Here is a 22,584-nt window from a genome sequence, read left to right on the forward strand (position 1 = left end):
TCTCCTGCAGCTCACCTGCAGAACACTGCCTAATGTGCAGGGGTGCTGGGTTTCTTCCTCAGCATCACAGAAAAGGGAAGGATATGCCATTTCACTTCCAGAGAGTTACAGTGAAAAAAATCTCCACCTCACAAGTATATGTATGCATTATCTGCAAGAATAATTTCTAATATCATAAAAAGTGAACACCTTTCATCAGGAGAGTAGAAAAGGAAATTAATAATGTATCCAAGGAGATAAAAGAACAATCACTATTCAGCTTTGTTTTGTTTGGTACTGAAAATCAAACTCAAGATCTTGTGCTTGCTAGAAAGGCGCTCATGCTGTGAGCAACATTCCTGCCCAAGATCAATCACTAAAGTCATGGTAAAGTCTCTTTCTTTAAGGAAAGAAGGGAACAGTGCAGCTAAGAAGACTGAAAGCAGAAGCTGCAGAACATAACATGCACTTCACCGCAGCACATGAGCTGCCTTCCAGGGCCTATAAACCAGAGTGTGAAGAAAGAAACATTCTGCATTCTGAACAGTCACAATAAGGAAAGGGTGACCGTTTGTTGTCTGCATAACACACTGCCTTAAATGGTGTTTTGTTTTTAATGGCTGTTTTGTTGGGTTTGCCAGTCCTGACGAATGAACCCAGGGCCTTTGCATTGAGCCACACCTTTCATACAGTTTATTTTTGGAATAAGCTCGCTCTAAGTTGCCCAGACTGGCCTCCATCTTTCACTCCTCCTAACTCATTCTCACCTGTGTGTGTCACTGTGATTGGCAGTGCTAGAATTAAAGAAATAAAGTGTAAGGTGTTAACTGGAAAAAGAAAAGGAAGGCTTACTGGGAAGATGTGGTTTTAAAATGCAAATGTCCCAATCTTTCTGGTATACACACTACCCAGGTCAAAAAAATCCCCACCAGAATGTCAGTGTTCTTGAGACTTCACAGCCAGCTGGGATAGAGGACTTGAAGAGTCCAGAATCTCAGGGCATGAGTGTATCACATTAAAATACAATTTCAACACTAACAAACTTAAAGCTGTACTTTAAAATACAGCTATACGAATAGAAAGTCATAAATGAATAGCCCATTGGATAAAATTTTTCCATGGCTATTTATTATGTTTTTAAAATTATAAAGACTCATAACTTTTAAATTCTCCCCTGAAAGTTACTGCTTCTTCCATATGAGGACAAAAATAATTTTTGGATTTGAAGACACAAGTTTTCATGGGACTTGAAAGCTAAGGAAAAACATACCTTCTAGGAGCATTTCTGGAATGTCTGCTTGGTATCTAGGACCCACTCGGATTTCACCTTTGTCAGCTAATAATGTTTTCACTGAGGGGTCATAAACCAATGAGTAGAAAAAAGTGTCCTGGAAAAAAATGACAGAGAATACCTAGTAAACAATTTCTTCTACTTCCTATAAAAGCAATAAAATCAATGTCACAATGATGAAAACATCAACTTCAGAGTGGTGAGTAAATTCATAAATCTTTAAGAAGAGTATAGTGTTGTCATAAAGTAGTGTTAATGACAAAAGAAACAGCTTTAAATAAAATAAACTATAAAGTTTTATTGTGTGTTTCAGTTTGAAAGAAAATCATTAACTGCTCTAAGAATTTTGAATAGCTAACAAAATCAAACCACTCAAAGATAAAACCCCTAAAATCAAATATTGTATCTGCTAACCAATAAATCCACACCAAACATCAGGGACACCTCTGTGGATACCAGGCACTTTTACTCTTGAAATGTCCCTCACACATTTTATTGAAAATTGTAAAGGCACATTTATAACACATTTACAATATAAGAGATGAACTTATAAGAAGTCTGTCGATATCACTGCACAAATTTAATATTAATTATGACTGTAATCTTCCCCACTTGGAAGGACACATGTCTACAGAGTAAGGCATATAAACACAATTAAGTACACGTCTCATACAGTCCAAAAATCCCAAGCCTCAAGTGCCCTGAAAGGCTTCTGTCGAATTCTGCAGAAGCACTGGAGTATGAACCAGAAAAGTCCTATCTTCTGCTTTCCGTTAGGATTCAAAAATTGTCTACTGCAAACCTCTGCATTATACGCAGAAGGCTTATGTTAACCATCAGCAAGTCACCTAGCTGCAAGAGGAGGTATCTATCAGACAACAAAAATCTCTCTCCTTTTAGGCTTACACACTGTAAAACAAGGAGAAAGGAATAAAAAGTTATTCCATCCAATGTGAATCTCTGCACTGCATTTTAACAATAGGCTACTGTCAAGGGGAAAGATTAAATAACTATTAAAAAGGAAACCAAAAATGTGATGTTTGTGCATAGCTTAAAATGCTACGGAGAAAAAAAGTGCACAAACATACAAGCTATTCTCCTTCACAGAGAGAATGGTCAGTGTGTACTTAGTTTTCATGGTCATTTTGCTTTGCAGGTATCAGCAACAAAGTTAGGAACTCAAGATGTTGCCACTGACTCATCATCATATTTAAAGGCAGAAGCATTTCAGGGCACTTTTAATCTGTAAAATTTATTAACATGATACTATAATTTTAAAGAGGGCCTTGCCATAACCCATACAAAAATGAAATAAAACCATTACTTAGGTTCACATACATGATTAGCTACGTTTAGTTTACCACAGAAGTTACAACAAGTACAGGAAGGGTCTATTGTGGGGCGGTGACAAGGGCCTTCCCAATGACCTACACCTACACCCTCCCCTTTTTTCTGCTTAGGGTCTAGCTAAGCTGCTAAGGTATCCAGGCAAGCCTCAAAACTATGATCCTCCTGCCCTAGATACTTTTAGAGTGCTGAGATTATAGGTGACGTGCAAATTTCAAAAACAGAGTTCAAGTAAGAGATGAAGACCACAAGTTTGTTCTTTGGAGTGCCATCGTCAAATATGCCTATCTCAATAATATGACTAAGAAAATGGGACAAATCTCTCAAGGATGGTCATGTAATAAACAGTATCGCAAAACTAAACAACACCAAATGTTTTCAATTTGAATAAAGTATATGACTCAACTTTTTCTTATTTTCCCTCGTTCAAAGACAGAAATCCATACAAACAGAATGGTTTCTTTACTGAGACAAGGTCTTACTGTGTAGTCCGGGCTAGCCTCAAATTCGCTACGGTCCTACTGCCTCAGCCTCCCAAATGCTGGGATTACAGGAATGTGCCACCACATGTGGCTATAGACTGGTTTCTAAAATACACTGACAGAGGTCAGTTCCTACTCTAAAGCCTGATAAAGAACTAAATGGTTAAAAATCAAGTGTATGGGGTGAACTTCTAAAGATCTTTACTAATTTCCATCAACTAAAATCCTTAGTATACAGAATAAACTGGAAAAGATTCTTCCCTGTACTGGAGCCTGAAGCTGGGCCTCCAGCATGGCAGACCAAGTCCTGCACCACTGAGCTACATCTCTAGTCCTCCATTTTCATTTTATATGCTCCTCTTTTAGGCAGCTATACCAGCAAAATACACTGAAATATACTATTTTGCCATTTTAATTTCTGCTTCTGTAAACTAGTACTGATTTCTGAATATTGTCACTATCAATCACTGTTGTGCATAGTGATGGTAAAAACCTATCTTCTACAGTTCCAAGCTTAAGGTATAAAAACTATTGTTTAAGTGCCTTGTAATTTTTTAAAATATTGTTTTAGACGTTCTAACAAATAGCAGCTTCATGAATATGTATAAAAGCTTTCTTCTATGTTATCTTTATTTGTGATAAGGGAACAACACTTCTGAGAAAAGTAATTTTTTAGACTATATATATTTAATTGTTTAAAAAGGAAAAACACAGTAAAATAAAGAATTGGGAAAGCAGCTCAGCAGTAGAACACTTGCCTGATTCTGTCCCTAGTACTGCTCCCCTGATAAAGGACACAAAACAATAGATTAAATACTAAAACACAAGTCCCATAATACAAATAATAGTGTTTTAAAGATTGTCTAAAATTACGCTTAAGGTAGAATGTTCTATTTATAAGAATGTCCTCTTTCTGATGAAGTTTATATAACTGAACCTGTTAAATATATTTCTTGTTTGAAATTTGTGAAGGAAATATTTTTAACTAACAAACTTCATTAGGATTTCAGAAACAGAACACACCAACAATGGCAAAATTTAATCTGGAAAAAATCCAGAAGACAAGACCCTTGCCCTCTTGTGGAGAGGATCTCAGTATGTAGTCCAGGCTAGCCTAGAACTCTCAGCAATTCTCCTGCCTCAGCCTTCCCAGTGCTGGAACTCATTTTTTTAAAAATGAAAACTAAACTGGGTCAGTGACCCATATTTGTATCCGAGCCACTTGCGAGGCTGAGGTAAGAGTCATTTGAACCAAAGCAGGCAACTTAGACCCTGTCTCAAGTAAAAATGGTAGAGTGGCCCTGTGGTCAATCCCTAGTACATTGAGAATGGGATAGTGAACAAGTGTCATGATAAAGCATTTGTTTCACGAAGCCAAAAGTATTTACCTAAATCATTTGCTATAGTTTATAAAGCCTTTCACTGGTGACTGAAAAAGTTTCGCTCTTAGCTCACTTAGCCAGGAAAACAAAAAATCACTCTAGTCAATACGCCTTTATTACAACACTTTTAAACAGTGCAGTAGACCATAGTACAAAAGGAAATAGGTATGAACTTCAGCAACAGAAAAAACACAAAACAAGAATGACTGTGAATTACCTCTTTGTCAAGATAGGACAACACGGATTCTGTCTCATTTAAAAGGGCAACACTGCACTTTCCCCTGTTGAAAGAGAAAAAATATAAACAAAAGTGATTGCTTACCTTCACAAGACATATACAAAAAGTTAAGAATATTCAAACTGCAGGATTAAATTCAACTGCAGGATGACAATTAGGAACATACTTACATGTACATTTTTTTTTTTTTTTTAAATCGGTACCAAGGATTGAACTCATGACTGCCTGCTTGAAGGCAGGTGCTTATGCCGCTGAGCTAAATCCTCAGCCATATTTTAGATTATTTACACTTGCTTTCTAACCCTGGTACCTGGTTATCCGTAAAACAAGACCATCTTTTCTCCTCTCTCTCTTTTTTCCCCTCCAGGAATCAAACTCACAACCTCACACTCGCCAGGCAGGCGCTGTGCTGCTGAGCTACATCCCTGGCAACAAAGCCATCTTTGAAGACAACTACAGAGCCCAGCCTGGATAAGGAGTGGAGGTGAACCAGTAAACCCACACAACATACATAGATTTCATAGATAATTCCTAATCAAAGGAGAAGAAAAGGAAGATGTTGAGACCTTCAGATTAAGATTCTGAAACCATAAACAGGTACAAAGAAAGCCATGTAAGAGGTTAGATGCCTGCAACACCAGTTACTTGGGAGGCTGAAGAAGGAGAAATCTCAATTCAAACTCAGCCTGGGCAACTTAGCAAGATCCTGTCTCCAAAAAATATAAAGATGCTTCAGTGATCTCTGTGCTCAATTTCCAATACTGTCCCCCTCCAAGTATTATCAGATGATTTTATCCAGGGAATCCTCAGACAAAGATATAATCATATAAACTGCTCCTAAAATAATGTTCAAATTTTGGCCCAGGTATGGTGTTTTATACCTGCAATCCCAGCACTAGCACATCTGAGGCAGGAGGATCGTTTTGAGTTCCAGGCTAGACTGGACTACATAGTGTATTCAAGCCCAGGCTAAACTACACAGCAAGATCCTGAATTAAAAAAAAATAATAATAATTTCTTAAGCAATCAATGTACATAAGAAGTGAAAAATAATACACATTCATACCATGATGTAAATATCTTTACCAAAACTGCTACAAAAACTAGTCAAACTTTAAACACAATGAACTGCTATACAACAAGGAATAAAATGAAGGTCTACGAATTCACCGACCTTGAGGTATCATTTACCTCTGGTCACAGCTTTGGGTGTGATTCCACCAATGATGATTTATTTTAAAATAGCTTGTTCAGACTTTGGGTAAAACTACAGTTATCCAGATAAGAAGACAATCCATTCTGATTTGATTACTACCTGTTTTTTGTAGCTCTACACTATCTACAAAGTTGTATTTCTATTAATTCTGCTATGTACTGATATATTCAATTATACTTTATCTGATGATATAGCCAATTCAGTTGATGATAACAAGAAATAGCACAGTGACCATGGAAGAACTCCTCATACAGCAGTTTTACATGTCTTTTTAGTTTTATGTGTCTATAGGAATGTTTAGTTCTGTCCCGCTTTGTTCTGTTTCTCCCTCTAATATAGAAAGGATAGAAATACATGTTAAGACTCATGCTTGCATAAAACCTATAAACAGTTTATGAGAACTGATCTTAGGACCCATGATGAAATGAACAAATACTCTGAAGGAAAGAAAGGGGCACTGCAGTACCCAGTGCTGATTCTGGAGTGTTATGATGTGAAATCCAGCAATGAAGGATTTTAATCTAACGAGTTTTGTTAGGTCTCAACATAAACAAAGATATGGATAAATGTGTACAAGTCTAAGTGTATAGGATTGATAGCCATATTACTTAGTTTTTGTTGGGTAGCTGAATAGAACTGTTTGCAGTCTCCCTGGTTGAATTCCCATTTATATGTTCCACTTTTGTATCTTGAACAACTATTTGTGGGGGGACAATATGTATACATCAAGTAGTGATTTATTACTGTTTATTTCTTTTCTTTGAAAGTATGTACTATTTCTGCCCATTTTCTATTTTGTTTTGTCTTTCTTTAAATAATAATAAAAAAAGACAATATAAGAACTTTCAAAATTGTTCTCACTAGCTTGAAAAAACTCACTACAGCTCCAATGTTAGCAGGGATGACAAACTATACAGGTTTTAGATATTGGTCAGGATATACAAAATAACTGAAATGTCCTAATGGCTGGCTGGGGGTGTAGCCCAATAGTAGAGTACTTGCCTACCATGCACAAAGCCCTGCTCACCTAGTACCGAAAATGGAAACACCTAAAATGTTGTATCATTCGATTTTTCTACAGTCACAAAAGTCTCACCAAGACAAGTACATCACATAAGAAACAAGAACTTATGCTTTGATTACCACAGCAAAGTACAATTCAAAACAAAACAAAACAAAAAAAAAAATCACTGAAAGCAACATAAAATACAAAAATTAAAATGCTAACATATATCAAAAAGTTTTTGAAATGTTTGCAACACCATACACCCTTGAGTTTTAAAAAAATAATTCTTGTCACAATCTGGGCACAGAGTCACACTCCTACAATCCCCACACTAGGGAGGCTAAGGCTGGGGAATCACCAGGAGTTGTTCAGGCCAGCCTGGGCAACACACTGAGTTCAAGGCCATTCTGAAACATATCACAATGCCTTACCTACAAAAATTTTAAAAAGCAGAAAAAAAGAAAAACCCTCTCATGAAAAAAAAAATCTCCAGTCAGGCATGGTGGTACACACCTATAATCCCAGCACACCCGAAACTGAGGCAGGAAGAGCTGGAGACCAACAGCTGCATGAACTCAAGGCCAGCCTGCACTGCACAGCAAGACTCTGTTGATCAAATAATAACGATAATGATAATCTCCAAACCTCTTTGAATTAATCTCACTTAGGTTTCTCTCAGAACATATGGTTATTTCTCTGTCAAATTTCTATTTGGTTAAGGGAAGAGTTAAAGAGTTTATTTCTCTAATGTTTTTTATTTAGGTATTAGTGAAGCAGAAAAACTGACATTACTTCATCATGAATAACAACACCGAAAGTCAAAAAATATCTGACGTGCTCATATAAACCACAGAACGCCAACCAAGGACATCACTCTGACACAGGGGCACAAGCAGCCGTCACATGAGTGACCGTGAGCTCGCACAGGCAGCGCGCTACAGGAATGCACCCAGCTTCTGGCAATAGCCCATGTGTGCTCTTTTCCCTCAAGAGCTAACAAAGCAGTCATACTAAATCACTAGATGAAATAAAAGTTTTTGTTTAAAGATCTTTAAAGTTGGATCTGCTGGGTTTCACGGATAAGGGCAGAACCTACAGAAGCTTGTTTCAAAGGTTCCTACTTGCTTCAACAGCCACTTGAATCTGAACAACAGACACTAAAAACTCATACAAACAATACTTAACCTCTCTTCTATATTGTGTTAAATGGTAATATAACTTTAATTAACAAAAACATATTTTTTTCTTTCATTCATTCAAAGCTAGGCATGGTAGCTAGTACACATTTGTACTTCCAGCTCTCTGGGAGGCTCCAGTGCTAAATTCAGCCCTGTCCTGGGCAACTTACCGAGACTGTCTCAAAATAAAGGCCAGGGGTTTAGAGCTCAGCAGTGTAAGTGCCTCTTGGCAAACATGAGGTCGTGAGTTTGATCCCCCGCACAAAAAAAAGTCAAAAATAAAAAATATAGGGCTGTGGAGCAGAGCCTGGTGAGGTGGCACATGCCTGAAATCTCAACCCTTGGGAGATCTGTGAGTTCGAGGCAAGCCTGGGCTACATAGTTTACAGACAGTCTGAACTATGCAGCAAGACTCTGTCTGAAAAAAAAACAAGAAAGAGAAAGAAAGAATAGGGGCTGGGGATTTAGCTCAGCGGCATAAGCATCTGCCTTGCAAGGGTGTGGTCATGAGTTCAATCTCCAGTACCGATAAAAAAGAAAAAGACAAAAAAACAAAAACACCAGAGAAATAAAGAATAAATAAATAAAATAAAGTTTAAAAAAAGAGAGAAAAGAAAAATCAAAGAGGTTGGAGGAGGCTCAGTGTAAAGATCCTGGGTTCAACCGCTAGTACCAAAATAACAAGACAAAAATAAAATAAATAAATAAATAACACAAAAGCTGGTTTTACTATTTCATTCACAGCCCAAGATCAGCAAACCAACAAAAGGATTCTCAGCCAAACTAGAACACAAATTATTTTGGGGACTGCAGGTTTTAAGCAAAGATGAAAGGATAACAAGGATTTTAGTTTTTAAATTTCTTTAATGTAACTATATCATATTTTTCCCAAATTAAAATAAAGATCTAACACTTAAATTTTTTATGTACATATATTAACAGCTAAGAAAGTAAAAGATTTTAGGCAGAATGATCTTACAAAGTAAATATGAATATGTAATGAATACATGTACTACCATGCCAAAAGTTGTTCACTAAATAAGAGATTTAAAGCACTGGCTTCTGTTATGCCTAACAAATTTTGGCTCATAGATTTTTAAAAAATTTTTTAGCTAACCCAACCTATGGTATTATCAAATTCTAAATGATTTATGTTGAGCCTAGGGTGATGAACCTATGCCTGTGTCACAATATTTTAACCCTTAAGAAGTAAAAACACAACACAACACAAACAACATCAAAGACTTTAACCCAAAGCAAGATCATCCTAGGGCCATATAATCATTCATATTGTTTTCCACATGAAACCACAAAGAAGTATGCAACTATCATAGAAAAACACATTCCCCACAGCATTCAAAAGCTTTTAGAAGTCTACTGTTTCAGAGAATATGCAGAGACTTTACATACATAATTATGATACAAACATGGCCTCATGTTCAACGAAAGGCGACAATCAGCATGGAATCTACTATTGCTTAATACTACATTCAAAATAATCCTAGACTCAAAATCAGTGCAGTGCATACAGGACTGGAAATGTAGCTTGAGCACATGCTTAGCACACAGAAGGTTTTGGGTTCAATTCCCAGTATTCAAAAACAAATTTGTAAAACAAAACTAAAAAGGAAATGGGATGAGCCAGTGTGGTGGCGCACACCAGGCTGAGCTACATAGTGAGTTCAAGGTCAACCTGAATTATATAGAGGCCTTGTCTCCAAACAAACAAACAAAAAAGGTTAAGTGAGAGCCACATATGATGAAAAACACCAGCAATCTGTTTCCCTCAAAGTAAGTCCTAGCCAAAAATCACTCTTGAAAACTAGAAATAAAAAATGCCAGTCCCAAAAAGCGTATCTCTCTCATCTTACAGAGTGGCCACTGTAAGAAAGTAGTGATCGCAGGTAAGGTGAGGATAAACTGACTGAGAGTGGCGTTTCTGATCTCCAGTTTTCAAAGCCGATTATTTTCTAGGCAGGTATTTATTATTTTCCGGAAAGGGAGATCCCCACAACTCACTTTCTGAGAGCCTGAAGCAAGAGGACGGAAAATTCAAGCCAAGATTGGTGAACTTAGTGACTTTTCAAGACCCTTTCAACAAAATAAAAAAAAGCTTGGGCAAGATGGTGCATACCTGTAATTTCAGTACTTGGGAGGCTGAGACAGGAGGATCACCACAGTTCAAGACCACCCTCCACAACACAACAATATTCTATCTCAAAAATAAAAATAAAACAAAAACAAAAATACAACTGAGGATGTGGCTCAGTGTGAAGGCCCTGAGTTCAACACCCACTGTCAAAACAAAACAAACAAACAAAAAAACTTACCCAAAGATTTTATTTTTAATCAAAAGAAGAAGGAATTTAAATTTGTGTCTATTTCTCCACTAAATGCAGACTTTCCTTTAGTTTCATATACCTGAAGCTTGTTTAAGACCAAGCACAGAAAATGTACCACACCAGACTCACTTACTCTTAATGAATTTCAAGCCCATCCTGGGCAACCTGTATCTTAGCAAGACGTTGTCTCAAAAGGAATCAAAAGGGTTTAAAAAAAGGAATCAAAAGAAAAAAATAAAAAGGGCTGAGGAGTAGCTCAGTGCAAAGGCTCTGGGTTCAGTGTGCAACAAGGTACCACCAAAAGAGGAAATTGAGGGGAGGCGTGCAAACACAGAAAAGCACTTTTTTTGTTGCTTTTCTGAGCACTACATTTGCCATAAACTAAGAATTCTAAGCATTTATTCTAATAAAGAATAGTTTTAAAATACTAGTTTGACCCAGCATCTAATCTGAATATAATAAACCACCAAACAAAACAGGAATAAAGTTCAAAGATCCAAAATGCTTTGTGATAAGACCTCTCAACAGAAACACTTTTAAAATAGACTAGAGGTGGAGGAATTAAATTATGAGGAAACAAAATTATGAGGAACAAAATTATGAGGAATGAAATTATGAGGAAAATGATTTCCAAACCAGAATTATATGCCTAAACAAACCACCAGCCAAGCATGAAAAATATTTTCAGACATGTAAACCGTCTTACATTTGAGAAGAACAATCAAAAAGAAAAAGGAAAACAATTATTAACTCCAAGGGAGACTAAAGGTTATACAAGAAAGAATATGCTAAGAATATTTATTTCTTCAGGAAACACAAAAAATAAGTCAAAAACAATGTCACACATACTGGAAACAGCAGAAGGGAATAAGCAAGAGGGGAAGTTAAAAGAGACTTCTAAAATTTAAAAATTAATACTGGCAGTAAGAATGGTGTGGGCGAGCCAGACACACACCCTGTAATCCCAGCACTCTGAAAGACTCAGGTTGAAAGAGGATTCAAAGGATTAAAAATTCAAGGCCTCCCTGGATACTGTAATAAGGGAAAGGGCAAGGGTGGGTGGATGCAGCTTTCAGGCAAAGGCCCTGAGATTCAATCCCCAGAATCACCAAAGGAAAGGGGCAAATTAGGATGCACTGTGTACAAGTATCAACTCCCCACAATGAATGTAATCATTCTGTACTGCAAACATGTATTAACTTTTTTTAATTTTTAAAATGAATGGTAAGAGGCAGGAGGATCGTTATGAGTTCAAGACCAGCCTAGACTACAAAGTAAGCTCAAGGCCAGCCTGAACTGCATAGAAAGACCCTGTCTCAAAAAGACAAAAAAAAATAAAAATAAAAAATAAAAAGAACGTTAAGTGCCAGGTCCTGAGTTTGATTCCAGGTACCCAAAAAATAAAATAAATAAACTAAAAAGAATGATATATATATGCAGACCGCACTTTAAAGAAGTTGAAAATGATTCCAGAGTGAAAAGCAACCATATAATTGTCTTGGATATTATTAGACAACTGCATATGTAACTCAATTTTTTAAAATAAGAAAAGGGAGAGAAGCCACAGAGATCTGTATGAATAACGTACTACGCCACTGATGATGACGGTTTTCCATCAGGGTTTTCAGCGCTGGCACTGCAGCCAGACTCCGGGGCCAGATGAGTGTTGTCAGGGCTAACCCGCATGGTGCTACTGGCAGCATCCCTGGCCTTTACTCAGCAGCTGAGTGACAGTAAGGAGCACTCCCTCATCCACAGTGACAACCAAAACTGTCCAAGGATGATCTGGTGTCACATAAGTGCCTAAATGGCAAGCACAAGATCCTAAGTTCGACTGCTGGTACCAAAAAGAAATTGGTGCTGACTGAAAGCCACAGTTCTACATTATGTGATCTGTAAACTATGGCTTCCGTAACTGTATCTCAGGAACATTTAAGTTTGTTTCAATAAGAAAACAATATGATTTTATGGATCGTTAAGGCAAAGAGATGGAAAACTCTCAATATTTCTATTGAAATATTCCTTTTCTTTTAATATTGCTTTTAACAGATGTTAACAAAAACTAAAAGAAACTGAAAACATCTCTGAGGAGTTAAAGGAATGAAAGCTGAGAAGTTTGGGCTTAATGTCATACAGGCCAATGGATTTCATAAAGAAAAATAAATAGCAAAATGGCCTAATCTGTAATCCCAGCACTATGAGAAGCTGAGGCAGGACAATTGCAAGTCTGAACTTAACCTGGGAAACTCAGCAATTTAGAAAATTTAAAAGGAGGGGGTTTCAAAATTTAAAGAAGGGTTGAGTGGGGGACATGTTTCAATGTGAAGGTTCTAGTTTCAGTTCCCAGCACTGCTATATAAAAAAGAGAACAGGGCTGGGGATTTAGCTCAGTGGCACACGCGCCTGTCTTGTGTTTACCAAGGTGGTGAATTCAATTCCTGGTACCAGAAAATAAAAATTTTTAAAAATTTTTAAAAGAGAACAGAAAACATAAAGCAAAGCAAGCAGTTTTGGGAAGCTCATTCTGTGGCACGTGGAGAGTGTTGACTTGCTAATATGAAAAAAACTATCAAGCTGAGGACATAGCTCAGCGGCACAGTGCCTGACCTCCAAGCTCAAGGTCATGAGTTCAATTCTTAGTATCAAAGAAAGAAAAAAAAAAGAGGCATTAAAGAGGGAAAACACCTTTCTCTTCAGAAAATGGAATGCTCCAAAGATGGCAGTAAGTAGAGGGAGAGAGTCTCCTCTCAATGGCAAGACCATAAACAACACTGTTTTGAGACCCTCAGACAGCCCCCTACACCTCATGGAACAGCACAAATGAGGACAACACACAGGATCTGCATCCGCACTGTGATGTGGGTAAAGAATACAGAACCCTCACTCCGTAAGAGGGTAAAAGGGATTTAGGACGCGGCTCACTGCGAGAGCACCTACTTAGCATGCGCTAGTCATGCACACCTTAAAATTTTAAGTGCACTGTGAGTTTTCTCCACTTACTGTATTTTTCATACAGTTGTCCTCCTACTACTTACTAACCACCTTAGGAGCCTAATAAGTAAACTCAGTAACTAACTGTCCCATGTTTAATTCATTTCTGTGATACGACTTAGTCATCAATAGTACCTTTAACTTAATTGCAATTTTTCATACAGATTATCCAGAAAACTACAGAAGTATAACTTCTCAAAATACAAACTAACAGATTAATAAAGTGTGCAGGAAGAAAATCAACTCCATTAGAACTTTATTCACAGATTCCAAAACATTTCCTTAACATTAATAGCCAAATTGGAACAGCTGATGATCTATGAGTGTTCTATTTTATTACTTAATAAACAAAGATCTATAAATTACAGAAAACTTGATTAGAACATTTTCAGCAATGTTATTTCATGTAACTGTGCAGACACACATTTTTTCTTCTTCATTTTCTGGCACTGCACTGGGGATTGTACCCAGAATCTCACACCTGCTCAGTAAGTGAGCAGCCTCCAGGAGTGTTCTCATGCCAGGTGACCGCAGTAAAAATTTATTCTGTACTTCATTGTTTTTAACAGTAAGAGGTTAAAATGAGCCAAATATCCATCAGTTCGGGTTAAATGTACAAAGCCACTAAAAAGAACGAGGCAGGCAGTGGCCGAGGCATTGGACCATCACTGGTTGAAGTATACAGAGCCTGGGTCACTGCCATGAAAGGGTTTTATACCTGTGACCAAGGACTCCCTGGATGAAACCAGGTGCACTCTGACAAGCAATAACCTGAAGGAGCTGTGTGCTGGACCCAGAGGTCATCCAGCAGACCACAGAGCTCAAGGAGGAATACAAGGATTTTAAGAACAAAACTAGTCAGCTTCCGGAAATAGCTGGTGGCCTGAGCTTGTTGATCAACTGATAAACACAGAACAAGAGAAGATAAAGCCCAATGGCGCTCAGAACTTGCTCCAATCTATAGCAAAGCAAAGAACCCAAACACTAACAACAAAAAAGAAAATGAGGCTACAAAGGTGTGGAATTAAACATGAAGTATAAAACAGAAGCAGAATAAAATGAATTTACTGATCAATTTGGTTTGCAGAAATGAATAGAAAAGTTCACTTTTACAGCAGGAAACAAAACAAACAAAAAAACCAAACTGAAAAAGCCTTGACACCATTGCAGTCACTTGACTGATGAACAATGTCTAAGGAACTCAGTCCTCTGGAGGCAGTAATCAAGTCTGAGGGAGCAGGTGTTACACAGGGCGGGTCTTGCCTCCTGCGTTCTCAGCATGAACTGAGTGCTCTGTCAACTTTGCTCTTCTTTTAACTCCTAATGCTTTGCAAGGAAAAGCAATAAATTACTGTTTTCAAAAACAAGAACCAGACAGAGCTGGAAGGTCATGATAAGGAAAACATAAGGCAGATTGTTAGTAACCAAATATGGAGCTATACCCAAATTTCATTTAAAAAACACAACATACACCTAAGTTTCTAGAAACCCCAATGGGCTGACTGTGAGACTACAGGAATGAAGTATTTTCTTGTGTACCTCAATTTTATGTATTTTAATTTCTAAGCCATATCAGTGTTACATCTCTTATACTCTTACATCCACAAGATTAAAGGGAGTAGCCAGTTTTCCACAGTTCTTATAGTAAAGATTACTCTATCATCCTCTACTACCCTTCTTTGTGGGGGGCACCTGGGGCTCTTCCATGCCAGTCACACACTCACCCACTCAGCTATGCCATATTCACTGCATTTGGTTCCAGAATAAACCAAACCCTCAACTAACCCAAGTTCAAACCATGCTAAACATAAAAATACATAAATCCACTTTGGCAATTGATTCCCATCTACCAAATATAGCTTCACGCAGTACTTGAAACATTTTTATTCACAGAAAAAAAAAACTACTTACAGAAAAATATTTTGATAATTTGCTATGTATGACCACCTAAGCAAGAATTTTACCTTCAAAACATCCCCTTAATAAAATATGTAGAAAAAATTAAAATACAGAAAAAGAGTATTTTTATCCAGTGATTTAATTCAAAGTTTCAAAGCATCCCAATTGGGGGGAAGGGATGATATTTTAGAGTCTCAACAGAATGAATTAGTGACAAATGACAGGCAAAATCCACATTTCTCTTTCCTGAAATGTCATTAACAAGTGAATTAAAAACAAAATAAAACCACTACAAAAAGAATCTGACAGGCCATCAGCAAGTGAAATATTTCAGCTAACTTCTGGAAAATAGCTGGGTCAGACTGAGCAGAGTTAAACCCAGGGCCAGGTGGAGCCTTTCACTCAAAGGAGCAACACCAAAGACCCAGCACTAGGCACAAAACAATTAGAATACAATGCAGAGAAAGTTCACCTAGAAGACGACAGAACTGGCCTGTCTAGCAGGACACTGAAGAACACAACGTCTGATAGAGAGGGAGCTTCACAGCTAGTGGCAGATAAAGTCTGCCACACAGGCAGAGCCCCTAGTCAGCCTTGTTTTTTATCTAGTTTGATTAAGAAGAAATAGCTATGAATCATCCAATACTTTATTTTCAGAAAAGACACAGCACAATACACAAAGAATTAAAAACTAAACAGAGGAAAAAGGTGATCTCAGAAACAAAATTATGAAGATACTAATAAGAAGCATTAAAAAGATCTGTAAAGATAGCACATCATAAAACAAAAATAGGTTGGGGAGGTGGGGGTGATATAACTCAGCAGCACAGCACCTGCCCAGCAAGCGTAAGGTCCTCAGTTCAATACCGGGGACCAAAAGTTGGAGGGAGGGGGGCTGGCATGGTGGGTGACACACGCTTGTACTCCCAGCCCTGAGGAGGCTTAGGCAGGAGGCTCACCACAAGTTTGAGGCCAGCCTGGACTACATAGTGAATTCAAGGCCAAGCTAAACTACACAGAGAGAACCTGTTCACAAAACAAAATGAAAAAATAGAATGCACTGAAAAGAACATTCAGAAAACAAAAAGAATCTTTGAAATTTTAAAATCTGATTGGTAAAATATAAAGTATCAATCAATGGGCTGGTACATAGTATGATTTAGTATAAAATAGCTATCAAAAAAGTAGAAAAGATGACAAAAAAACTAGAAACAAAGAATCTGAGAGCTCTAACAAATATCTAACAGTAATTAGAAAAAATACGAAAAATTCAATGGGAAAATTTTCATCCTACCAAATATTCTCACCAGTTGATATATCTGTAACTGCACTATTTCAGGGCACAAGGGATGAGAATCTTTTAAAAAGAGCAGAGAACAATGCAGATAATGTGCAAAGCATACAATCTAAAACCCGTAATACTCAGTGACAGCATACTGGACAGCAATAGGTATTCCTTCAGGCTTGAAGAAAGACCACTTTCAAGCCAAAATTCCAAACGTACAGTACTAAATTCTTTACATTTCATTCCAAGAGAGTATCAACTACTGTAGCATATGCAAAAGAGCAACTGAGTCCAATAAAGTTGAAATTTTCTGCTGTAAGTTTATATACATTAAACATAAAACTAAAATTACTAAGGATCAGAACCAAAGCAATCTAGAGCTTATTTTAATTAACTTCTAAAATTATAAATATAGGGCTGGGGATTTAGCTCAGCGGCATAAGCGCCTGCCTTGCAAGGCAGTCGTGAGTTTGATCCCTGGTACCGATAAAAATGAAAAAGACAAAAAAAAAAAAAAAAAAGAAAGAAAGAAAAGAAAAAGACATAAATAAATAAAATTATAAATATAACTTAGTTTTGTGAGTTACAAAGAAATCAAATATTAAAGGAGAATTTCTTTTTTGCAGAAGTATTCCAGCTACTCTATGGGAAAAAAAATTCTTACACATTCTTACTTTATAGCAACTATCAATTTATAGATCTCTACACTGAACATGGGGGTACATGCCTATATGTAATCCCAGAATCTAAGAGGCTGACGCAGGAGGATCACTGCAAGTTTGAGACCAGCCTGGGCTACAAAGTGAGTCCAAGGCCAGCGACAACCAGATAGTGAGACCCTGTCTCAAAAAGAGGTCCCCCCCCTCGAAAAAAAAAACTATTTAGATCTCTATAAATCAACTGCCAATAACATTCTGAAAAGACAACCGAACAGTACATATATAATTCTAGACATGCAAATACAACCTATGAAGTTGTATTAATCTCTCACATCACCCAACTACAACTTTAAACCTAACTATTATGAGAGGGAGAAAAGAAAGTGATTAAAGACAGTAGGGGATGGGGAGGAGGTGTGCCAGGTATTTAGCTCAGTGCCACAGCACTTGCCTGGCAAGCACGAGGTCCTGAGTTCAAGTCTTAGTACCTACCCCCCCAAAAAAAAACATACACAGCATGGGGGACACCATCAGCAAAATCCAAACAAAAAACAATCCATTCTCTTCCTCTCTCTCTCTCTCTCTCTCTCTCTCTCTCATCCATTCTCTTCCTCTCTCTCTCTCTCTCTCTCTCTCTCTCTCTCACACACACACACACACACACACACACAAAGCAAGAAGAGAGAAGAAAAACAAAAGAAAGCTTTCACTTTCCTTGAGGCCACCTCACTGACTGAACATCCTCTTCCTCACTAAATCGCCATGGTGCCTTTGTCACAAATCATAAACCATACTCCAAAACTTCTTTTCCTTGTTCTTGGTCCTTTCATTTACATAATTCTCAGAATCGGCTTCTCAATTTACACACACCTCACACATACAAAAGCCTGCCCAGGTGGTATTTGGAACTGTATTAAATCTTTGGATCAACCTGGGAAAATCCATGTACTGTCATACACATCCTGCAGTAAAAGCCTTCTTTACGTCCCTCAGCAACACTCTGTAGTTATGTAAAGGTGCAGTTATGTAGAGGTGTAAAGCCTTTATATGTCTTTCTTTACACTCACCTGTAGGAGGGTAAGGTGGCTATATAGCCTACCCTTTTAAATTTATTTTCTGGGCTGAGGATTTCGTTCAGTGGCACAAAAGCCTGCCCGGCAAGTCCAAGGTCATGAATTCGATTCCCAGTATCAAGAAAAGAAAATAAGAATTCAATTTATTTTCTCTGTGTACAATGCTAAGACCTCGTGCAAGCCAGGCAAACACTCTGCCACTGACCTACAACCCCAGCTCATTGTAGCTACACTAAAGAAGAGGTGGAGAGTAAAACTTCTAGAAGAAATACAACAGCACATATTCACATTACTAAGAAATCTGTGTCCATTCCAAAACAGTGACCCTGGATGAGTTTTTGAGTTGTGTTCCTTCCATTCAAGTCTCTTTCTGTTTCTTCAGTTGTATCAAACCCAGCAGTCCTGTTTGTTAATTTTATTTAGCTTTTCTCCCCTCTCACTGTTGCATCATTCACTTTGTAATCATTTATCTATCATCCTTAAAAACCCAATCAACCAACCTGGTAAACAGCAAGATGACAAAACCAGCAGTGAAGATAACACTATTAATAAGGGAGCAGCCTACACACAAATAGCCTGGCTTCTCAGCCCCTCCAAGAAAACTTCAGCAGCAACAGTGGCCAAAATCCAGACCTCAGCGCACTTATCAATAGAAAATAAAAATGCATTAATGACATGCAAGAATGTTAGTAGTACTTGTAGATGGAATACAGATGTGTATGTGGAAAAGGGAGGAACTATTTCTGTACTTTCCACATTTCACCAATCAATTACACTGCTCATTATTTAAAAAATAAAGTTTATTTTTTAAAACTTTAATATTCAGTAATGCTAAAAGAACAGTAAAACTCACATTTGTAATACACTATAGTGAGAAAAAAAGCTGATGGAGTATTCTGAAAAGAAACAGCATTTTGGTTTTGTTAAAATTGTTATTAGTATATGTTTCCAGTACATAATGACTATATTCATTGTAGGAAACTGGTCCATGTACATAATACATCTCAATCCCCCCGCTTTTCTCAATCCTTTTGTTTATTTGTTTTTTGAAGACAGAGTCTTACCATGTTGTTCAGTCTGGTCTTGAGCTCACTATGTAAGGGGGGGGGGCCTCACACAGTGGCACAAAAGCCTGCCTGGCAAGTGCAAGGTCATGAATTCGATCCCCAGTATCAAGAAAATCCTTCTGCCTCAACCTCCCAAGTGCTGGGATTACAAGCATTGTTTTGTTTTGTGCCAGCATCCAATTCACTTCTTACAAATTCTTTAAAGAGTTAATTATCATACATACATACAGATTAACAACCAGAGTAACAGACCAAAAACTCACAAAACAGCTATATTCAATCAAGGTACACTATTAGATACAGTCCATGCTGGATTACAGTACCTTTTTTTCTCTCTTTTCCTATTATCAGTCTTTTATTCCAGATTTTATTTATATATTTAGGGGTTTTGTTTCAGTTTTTTGAGACAGAGTCTCACTATGTAGTTCAGGCCAGCCTTAAACTCACTATGTAGCTCAGGCTGGCTCAAGCGAGCAGCAATCCTCTTGCCTCTGCCTCACAGGTGCTAGGATTACAGATGTGTGGACCATGCTCTGCCTCAGTTTTTCGTATGAGAGAGACCATGGGATATTTAAGCTTCTGGGTCTGATCTACCTCAATAAATTCTGCTGTGTATAAATACTGTATTTTCTTCACCCATTCCTCTGTTGATGAACACATGGGCTGTTTTCCCAGATTTAGCCTATTATGAACTATGTCACTATAAATAGGGGTAGGCCACATCACTGTGGTATGTCTGTACCTCCTTTGGGATGATAATCTACAATGAGATAAACTGGGTCAAATGGAATTTCTATTTTTAGTTTTTTCTGGGTAATCTCCGTGATTTCCATAGTGGTTCACCAGTTTACCTTCCCACTAACAATGAAGATGTCCCGCAGCCTCCACCCCCCAGCCTCACCAGCATCTGTTATCCATTGATTTTTTTAATGACAGCCCCTCTTTCTGGAATGAGGTAGAATCTCGAAAGGTCAGTGATGCTGAACACTTTTTTCATGTATTTATTGGCCATTTGTATTTCTTCATCAAGAAGTATCCATTTCAAATTCCCAATTTTTAAGTGGGTCTTTGGGGAGGGAAGTCTACCAGCAATCGAACTCAGGAACTTGCACTTGTAAGGTAGGCACTTGTGCCACTGAGCTATATCCCTGGCTTTAACTGGGTCTTTAAATTTTAGGTCTAGAACCGGGCATGGTGGTGCACACCTCTAATCCCAGCCCTAAGGAGGCTGAGGGCAGGAGGATCATTGTGAGCTCAAGACCAGCCTAGGCTACAAAGTGAGCTCAAGGCCAGCTTGAACTGCATAGTGAAACCTTGTCTCAAAAAGATGAAATAATAGGAAGAAGAAGGAGGAAGAGGAAGAACAGGAAGAAAGAAGAAGAAATAGAAATAAATTTAGGGTCTAGATCTAGAAGAGTAAAAGCAATTCTGGGCAACAAAGGCAAGGGCAGAGAGCATCACAATCCTTGACTTGAAACTGTACTACAAAACTATTGTGATAAAAACAGCATGGTACTGGCAAAAAAAAGAGACAGACTTGGGGGTCATGTGGAACAGATTAAAAGATGCAGAAACTCCATACACACTCAGCCACATCATAATGTGAAACATATCTCACAAAGGAGCCAAATATCTTCACCAGAAGACAGCCTCTTTAATAAGTGGTGCTGGAAAACTGGTTTTCCACATACTGAAAATTAAAACTAGATCTGTATCTTTCACCATGCTCTAAATTAAAGTAAAAATGGATCAAAAATCTAACAGAAATACTAAATCTACTGGAAGATAGAATAGATAGAACCCTTGAAGCCATAGGGGTAGGCAAAGACTTTAACAAAGCACTGATCACACACGAACTATCACCAAAAAAATCAGCAACTGGGAACTCATTTTTACTAAAAAGTTTTTGCAGAGCAAAACAAAATCAACCGGAGGGCCCCTTGCAGCCTGGATGGTATAAAGGGGAAGTGAAGAAGGATGCATCTGCTTCTGTTTCTTCAGAGGAGCTCTAGCCCTCACTCTCAGCTTAGACAACATCTTCTGGCTTTCCGTGCAGGCCTGTCAGCCTCCTGACAGAGGCTCGCACAGGACACTGCAAGTCCCCACTCCTCATCTGATTCTCTGTGTAGCCACTGCAAGCCAAATTTGTACAACCTTATACATTTGTATACCTTGTGTTATTCCTGTTTCTCTAGTAAAGACTGATACATATGCTTGAGGACATATTAGGAACACACTACCCTCCTAAGGCTCAGATAGAAGAAACACAAATTGGATTCAAAGACTTAACCAGAGCAGAATCTTTTTCAAGGAAAGCTACCAGGCACCCTGCCTGCACAGTACTACCTAGGTCAGAATTTCACTCAGAAGCCGATACAGTCATGATCCAACCTGACTGCTCCAATCAATCGCACACAATGGTATCATCCACAACATGCTGGCTTTACAGGTGTGGATAATAGAAAAACTAATGGCACCATGGAGGCTTCAACTGAGATTTAAAAAGAAAGCCTTTGAGACCAAGCAGTAAGTATTAGTGGCAAGGTCAAAGTCCCTAAAAGCAACACCCTTGATAAAGCCACATGTGGAGCTATGAGAATGAAACTTAGGCTGCAAATCTTGAGAAAGAAGAGGTATTGGGAACATGGAATAGCAGCCAGGGAAAGCTTTAAGTAGTGTGAAAAGTCAGCATAAAAAAGCAAGTCATTGGAGTAAGGTAGGTAAGGTCTTTAAATTTTAAAGTAGAGTAGGACTGCCCAAGCCACTTGGACCCCATGTGCCAACACAATATGGGGTCTCTGCCATCGTGTAAAATACCAGACTTAGGAGTAATAGAATTTAATGTTTGCTTCTGATGAACTTAAGTCTTGCTTTTTCATCTGATCCCTCCTTGCTATTCTCCTAACCCTCCCTTTTGAAACAGGAATGTTTATCCTACGCTATTTTATACTGCAAAAGTACAGAACTTCTTATTAATCTTTCTTTATACACACAGCCAGGTATGATGGCACATGCCTTTAATGCCAGCACTCAGGAGGCTGAGGCAAAAAAGTGTCACAAGTTTGTGGCCAACCTGGGCTTAGTTAATTCAAGGCCAGCCTGAGTTACACAGGGAGATTCTGTGTCACACTTTTAGAGGCTCACAACTA

At 38.0% G+C, this 22,584-nt stretch overlaps 1 protein-coding gene across 6 annotated transcripts in view; it reads right to left on the reverse strand.

The window, feature by feature from the left end:
• The window catches only part of Mta3 (metastasis associated 1 family member 3), a 138,563-nt gene that overhangs the window by 74,744 nt on the left and 41,235 nt on the right, over window positions 1-22,584 (reverse strand). For 5 of the 6 annotated variants that reach the window (XM_063229270.1, XM_063229268.1, XM_063229271.1 and 2 more), the window contains exons 5-6: window positions 4,699-4,762; window positions 1,250-1,367 (exon numbers count right to left, since the gene is read on the reverse strand). The exons of the other annotated variant lie outside the window; for it this stretch is intronic. In XM_063229270.1, coding sequence (XP_063085340.1) covers window positions 1,250-1,367; window positions 4,699-4,762 — 182 coding nt within the window. The remainder of the gene's footprint in view (window positions 1-1,249; window positions 1,368-4,698; window positions 4,763-22,584) is intronic. 6 annotated transcript variants of the gene reach the window in all.

This window comes from Cavia porcellus, unplaced genomic scaffold (genome assembly GCF_034190915.1).
Source record: "Cavia porcellus strain 051 isolate PalLab524CR breed Dunkin Hartley unplaced genomic scaffold, mCavPor4.1 scaffold_1, whole genome shotgun sequence".
Lineage (NCBI taxonomy): Eukaryota > Metazoa > Chordata > Mammalia > Rodentia > Caviidae > Cavia > Cavia porcellus.